The sequence below is a fragment of the Hipposideros armiger genome, unplaced genomic scaffold (genome assembly GCF_001890085.2).
Source record: "Hipposideros armiger isolate ML-2016 unplaced genomic scaffold, ASM189008v1 scaffold_310, whole genome shotgun sequence".
NCBI classification, from domain to species: Eukaryota; Metazoa; Chordata; class Mammalia; order Chiroptera; family Hipposideridae; genus Hipposideros; species Hipposideros armiger.
Genome location: NW_017731660.1, coordinates 427,019 through 433,390, shown reverse-complemented (window position 1 = coordinate 433,390; position 6,372 = coordinate 427,019). Strand labels below are relative to the sequence as shown.

Here is a 6,372-nt window from a genome sequence, read left to right as displayed (position 1 = left end):
AAAAAAAAAAAAAAAAGAAATAGGGACTGGTTAAGAAATTTATTACTCTAGTAAATGGATGTTGGAATGGGACTCAAACTCGGAAACTCACGTTTTTATTTACTCCACTTTATACTGTTTTAAACCCACACTGTTCTTACCCAAGTCTCTGTGGACATTTCATGTCCCAGGGCTGACTCCACTCACCTTGTCCATGCCTGTTTTCCTCCTTCCCAGATCCATCGATGAGATGAGACGGTTGGAGGAAATGTCCACTGTGTTCCAGAGCTCTGGAGTTGACCGCCACCCTCCAGAACCAAATCCACAAACAGAAGGGAGTGAGGACTCTGGGGCCAAAGCGCAGCTCTGGGAAATGGTGATGGAGAAGAAGCACTTTAAGCTGTGGCGGCGCCCTATCACAGGCACCCACCTTTACCAGTACCGCGGTGAGCCGGCATGGTGTGGCTTCCTGTCAGTGTGTTCCAGGGTTGCCCAGGTGCCTCGTGCTCTAACTGTTCTGTTCTGGTTGTTCTCAGGAAAATGCCATGGTTTACTGTGTGCTGTGTACCCTCTCCCAGATCACAAGAGTCTCGGTGTCTTTGCTATACTCTGCTGTAGGTCGTTTGTCCTACTTGCTGCCCAGTATGATTTCTAGTTTCTGAGTCTGCCTTTAAGATCCGTCAGCACTAGAATCAAAGTAGTTAAGTAATGGGAATATGGTGAGCGATGAGAGTGTGACAAATACCCCTTACTCTTTCTTGTCATTGTAGTCTTTGGAACCTACACAGATGTGACACCACGGCAGTTCTTCAATGTTCAGGTGAGTACATTTTTCTTCCCACCATCCACGTAAATAATTTCTCTGACTCAGAAGACATTGGCTTCAGTACATCCATCCATCTCTGTACCCCTCATCTCATGTTAGGTAGCATTTGGGTAAACATTTGGCTTATAATTTCTTTGTCCAGAGGGGACGAGACCAGTTCTACCCGTCATCTCACAGGGCTGTTGAAAGAGCAGATGGAGGCACGGTTTTGAATGCTTTCATGTTCTATAAGGCTTTACCATTTTTCTTCCCTGAACAATTGGAGGATAAGGTACATATCTGGCCCTTTATCCTAAATCCTAGACATAGTCTGTTAGCTACCATGGAACCACTTTCAAAGTCAGTAAACTTAGCATTGATGCCACACTTGCATAATCTTCCTTTTGTATTCCAGTTTTATGTATTGATCCAGCAATGTCCTTTATAGCATTTTCCCTGTTAGTACATATCCAATCAGGATTTAGTAACCTGGAACATTTCCACAGTGAAGGTATTTTCTTAATTATAAGATGAAAAGTGTCTGTTCACAAAGACTGCTCTCCTCTTTGGGGGCAAATGTGAATAGGGGAGGTGGGCCCATGCAGAGTTCTACAAAAAATTGTTTTCCTTCCTGGATTTTTCATTTGTTTTTCTGGACTTTGAGTAACGAGTTGGTTATAATACCCACAATAATATTCAAGTGCATGCTTTCCCCTAAGCCCTGAATTTTGTCAATTTACATTGAATTTTTGTTGATTTGGGTGTATAGGATGTGTGTCTTATTTTGAAATTCCTTGGTTTACTAGTGATGTTAGAAATTTATAATATATGCTACTTGCATTTCTTTGTGTGAGGTGTCTGCTCATACTTTTGGGCTTTTGAAAGTTTTTAGAATTGTTTCACGCATACACATTTATATCTTGTGTTTTATTTTCTTCAGACATACCTATTACAGTAATTTTTTTCTTACATTTTTCATTGGTTTGTCTTGTTAAGGTTCACTTTCAGGGTAATGGTATTGGTCTACAAGAAGGGACTCATCTGTAGTACGCACAGCCATGTCTTTTACACTTTGGCACAATCTTTTAGGTTCAATCACTGTTTCAGAATAAGTCCTTGGGTCGGAGGCCCAAGCATCTGGAGAAGGCTTCTGCAGCTTTGTTTTGAATCTCTTGGGTCTTCATGGTCTTTCCTGTTCCCACAGCTGGATACAGAGTATAGGAAAAAGTGGGATGCCTTGGTGATCAAACTGGAAGTGATCGAGAGAGACGTGGTCAGTGGTTCCGAGGTTCTTCACTGGGTAACCCATTTTCCTGTGAGTGTTTTTGCTTCTGGTTTTACTTCCATTGTGTCCATGTGAGGCCAAACAATAACCCTGCCCTTTTTTTCCTTAGTATCCGATGTACTCACGGGATTATGTTTACGTTCGACGGTATAGTGTGGATCAGGAAAACAACTTGATGGTGTTGGTGTCACGGTATGTGTGATTAGCCTGCTGAGTTCCATTAGCTGTGTCCTTCATTCACATAAGAGGTGTGATCACAAAATACGGTGAATGTTTAAATTAAAAAATTTATTACAGTAAAAGACACATTGCCATTAATCCCCCTCAAAATACTCCCCCTTGCTTCAAACAGACTTATCCCATCATTCTTGCCACTTTCTGAAGCAGTTCTGGAAGTCCTCTTTCATGAGTATCTTTAGTTGCACTGTCGTGGCTGCCTTGATGTCCTGAATCGATTCATATATGACAAAAATTGCCGTACCAGAAGCAATGTGTGACACGGATTGTTGTCATGATGGAGGATGAAGGAAAGACACTCAAGAAAGAGGATTTCCAAAACTGCTTCTGAAAATGGCAAGAATGATGGGATAAGTGAGTTCGAAGCGAGGAGAAGTATTTTGAGGGGGATTAATGGCAATGTGTCTTACTGTAATAAATTTTTATTTAAACATTCATCGTGGGGTTTTTTTGTTTTGTTTTTAGCTGAGCCATCCTGCCACCTGTTGGCAGCTCAGCGGCAGCTCAGCTTGGGCCATGAATCAAACCAGGGACCCTGTTGCTCAGAGCTCAAACTCTTGAGCGAGCTCTTAACCAATTGAGCCACTTGGCCGGCCCATTCATCATATTTTTTTATCACACCTCGTATGTGGTGGCTTTGCATGTTCTCAGGGCCCTGAAGAGTGAAGCCTAGGCCCCATCCATCCCAGCTAGTACATGAGATTGGGGGGATATAAGCTTTTCATGAAACTGTTTCTTTAGTTTCTTAATGTTGATAATTAAAAGAAGTGCTCTCTTCAACACAAAGCCTAGTGAGCCGGGGACCATCAGGTAAGGTCCTTGTTTTTACAACTTAGTTTGTATTCATTCATGTCTGTAATCCTCTGTTGTATTTTAAAGATGAAGAGCCAGCTTTTTAGATTTCCCTAACTGGAGCTCCTGTGCTGTTTTGTATGTAGACGGTACTCAGAGTTTCCTTTGCTTTTCTCCTTACCAGCGCTGTGGAGCACCCTAGTGTGCCCGAGTCTCCGGAGTTTGTGAGGGTCAGATCATATGAATCCCAGATGGTCATCCGTCCCCACAAGTCATTTGATGAGGTGAGTTTTCCATCATGCAAGAGGTGATGTGTAGGGGCTTTGGGATTTCTCAAGGAATGCTTTTGATCTGAACTGGGGAGGGCATGGGTTGCTGTCGGGCAGTGGTTCTCAGAATCCACTGGAGCTTGTTAAGGTACCGGGCTGGGCTGGGCTGTGACCTGGGAATTTGCATTTTTAGGAAGTTCCCAAGTAAGGCTTTTGCTGGTGGTCTGGGAATCACTTTGAGAACCCCTGCTGTGGGGTGGTACACCTGGAGGGTCCCCCATGACAAAGTCCATTATCTAAGTTAAGAGAAGGTGTGCCCCCAGTCCCTCTGCATAGCAGCATTCTCTAGGAACTAGAGCAGGTATTTTTTCCATCAAAATGTCACTTCTCTCTTTGTAAGATGAGAGGCTTAGACTAATGCTCTCTGCCTTCTTTAAAATTCTATGACCTTTCTTTGAGAATATTTTCTTCAACTTAATGGGGTGTCTTATTTCTGTTTTTTTAGCCAAATCGCTGAGTGTACTTACGGGTTCCAGTGGCTGCTGTTTATAGTTCTGTTTCACTTTATAATGGCATTTTTTTCTTACCATCACTTTTGTTTGTTTTAGAGCTATTTGTACTGTGTTCTTCAGTTTGCTTTTGTTGTTTTCATCAAGTTGTTTTATTTTGTTCAGGTGGTATACCTGAAGAGGGACTTTAACGATGACAGAGAAAAATGGTGGCTCACCTTAGTTTGGTGTTGGACTCTCTTTTTAGGAGACCTATGTGTTTACTTCTGTACTATTTTTAGAGCATTGTTTTTCAAACCATGGACTGCTACCCATTAATAGAAGACAAAATTAATTTAGTGCGTTATGACCAGCTTTTTTATAAAAGGGAAAGAGTAAGTAGAACAGAATAGAAACTGAATATAAGTGTATTTCATGAGACTTTTGTTTGGTTATGAGGTGTGATGAAACAATATGGTAAATGTTTAAATAGAAAAATGTATATATTATAGTAAAAGACACATTGCCATTAATCCCCCTCAGAATACTCCCCCTTACTTCAAACACACTTATCCCATCATTCTTGCCACTTTCTGAAGCAGCTCTGGAAGTCCTCTTTCATGAGTGTCTTCAGTTGCACTGTCGTGGCTGCCTCTATGTCCTGAATCATTTTGACATTGGGTCAGAGCCAGAAGTCACACGGTGCCAGATCCAGTGAATAAGGTGGATGAGGACACACCGTAATGTTTTTACTTGACAGAAATTGCTATACCAGAAGCGATGTGTGACACGGAGCGTTGTCATGATGGAAAATGATTTACGGCACACACTTTAAAACACACCTCTCCACCATGGCTTACACCTGACTGACTGCAGCAAACAAGTTGAAACTTGTCACACACTGTTACTAGGGTTTGACATGCTACTTCCCGTATTGAAAATCCCTGCCTTTCCACTGAATGGCACACAGCAGCAGTCACTGTATTTTTCAATCCAATATATTTTGAGAAAATGAATAAAAGATTAAACAGTTCACTCAGGGAAAAGAAGGTGGGCTTTGGTGCAAAGGCACAAGAGTTTATAGTACATATTTGCCACCTGGAGTTGTGGTGGTCTGCCTTAAAGGTGCAGACACATGAGTGGTTCTGTCTTACCCCTTGGGGTGGAGCATAACTGGTTCAGACCTCTGCTAGGGTCAAGACATCTGTGAATACCCTTAACCCCCGTCCCTCACTGTATCAGGCAATGAGAGAGTTGGGTGCGTAGGCCCTGCCGTCAGACTCCCATGTTCATCCTGGCTCTCGTTGAGTACATGGGGGGTGACCTGGGGCAGATTACTTCACCTCTGTTGACTTTCCTGATCTGTAAAATGGGTAACAGGACCTACATTCTAGGATCATTGTGAGGAGTTGAAGCAGTTCCTGGCATGCAGTTAAGTGCTATATAAATTTTGCTGTTAATACCATTTGGGTAAAGATTAAGATGTTTAGACATTGGGGACATGTGTGGGGGTCCCCACGACCATCCCTGAATTTGAAGATTCACTAGAAGGACTCATAGGACTCAGCATATAGTTGTCCTCATGGCTGAGATTCATTACAGTGATGCAGCAAGGACACACAGCTGGGTCACAGGGAAAGGACAGGCATAGTCTGGAGGGGTCCATGTGCAGACTTCCCATGCTCTTCCCCTGCCATCAGGATCACAGCACATTCTTCTCCCAGCAACAAAAATGCAGCAACATGGGTGTGACGTTTCTGCCCAGGGAAGCCCATTAAAGACTTGGCACCTGAGATTTTCACTGGGGGTCTGGCTAGTCACAGGCACCTCTGCCCATCACAGACCACAGTGTGTGCACTGATGGACAAGGCACGGGGAGGCACCCTTAGCAATTGACTGTTGACTGGGACCACTTGGGGAGCCAGGTTCCCAGACCCCAGCTGAGGGCCAGCCTCGCAAGTGGGCCTTTGTACAGATCGCAACCTCTCAGGTCTTCTTAAGTCTTCTGCACAGGTGAAAAACTGGCACTCTGTCCCAGACTCAGGTAAGCCTATCCTGTGGGCCTGGATGCGGAGGCTGTGGGGTAATGCAGGTACCTTCATCTGGCTGTTTTTCTTTTGCAGAACGGCTTTGACTACTTGTTGACATACAGTGACAATCCCCAGACTGTGTTTCCTCGATACTGTGTTAGTTGGATGGTTTCCAGTGGTGAGTGGGCACTTTTAGACAGGGCCTGGAGCCTGGGCTGAGCATCTTGTTTTTCTCTCACTTTTTGATGGAAGCAAGATTAGTACTTGACCCACTGGAGCCCTGTTGGGAAAATTAAACGTCCTTCCAAACTTGGGCTTGAAAACTGTGACGATATGGAAGCCTCCAGCTGGGGTTTGGAGGATAAGTATGGAGTCCCAGACTGGAACCTGTGCCCAGAGTGGGGATTTAAGAAGAGCATTTGCTTAATGCCTTCAGTATTAAGTGTGGACATTAATTCCCTTAAATTTTTCTTCTTAGTTAGTGTTG

The 6,372-nt window shown here is 43.6% G+C and overlaps 1 protein-coding gene across 2 annotated transcripts in view; it reads left to right on the top strand.

Moving 5' to 3' along the window:
- The window catches only part of STARD7 (StAR related lipid transfer domain containing 7), a 39,696-nt gene that overhangs the window by 17,072 nt on the left and 16,252 nt on the right, over positions 1-6,372 (top strand). The window contains exons 2-7 of one of the 2 annotated variants that reach the window (XM_019660038.1): positions 217-425; positions 750-799; positions 1,989-2,099; positions 2,179-2,261; positions 3,283-3,382; positions 5,979-6,063. In XM_019660038.1, the coding sequence (XP_019515583.1) occupies positions 217-425; positions 750-799; positions 1,989-2,099; positions 2,179-2,261; positions 3,283-3,382; positions 5,979-6,063 (638 nt within the window). The remainder of the gene's footprint in view (positions 1-216; positions 426-749; positions 800-1,988; positions 2,100-2,178; positions 2,262-3,282; positions 3,383-5,978; positions 6,064-6,372) is intronic. The other variant, XM_019660040.1, reaches the window with a different exon arrangement.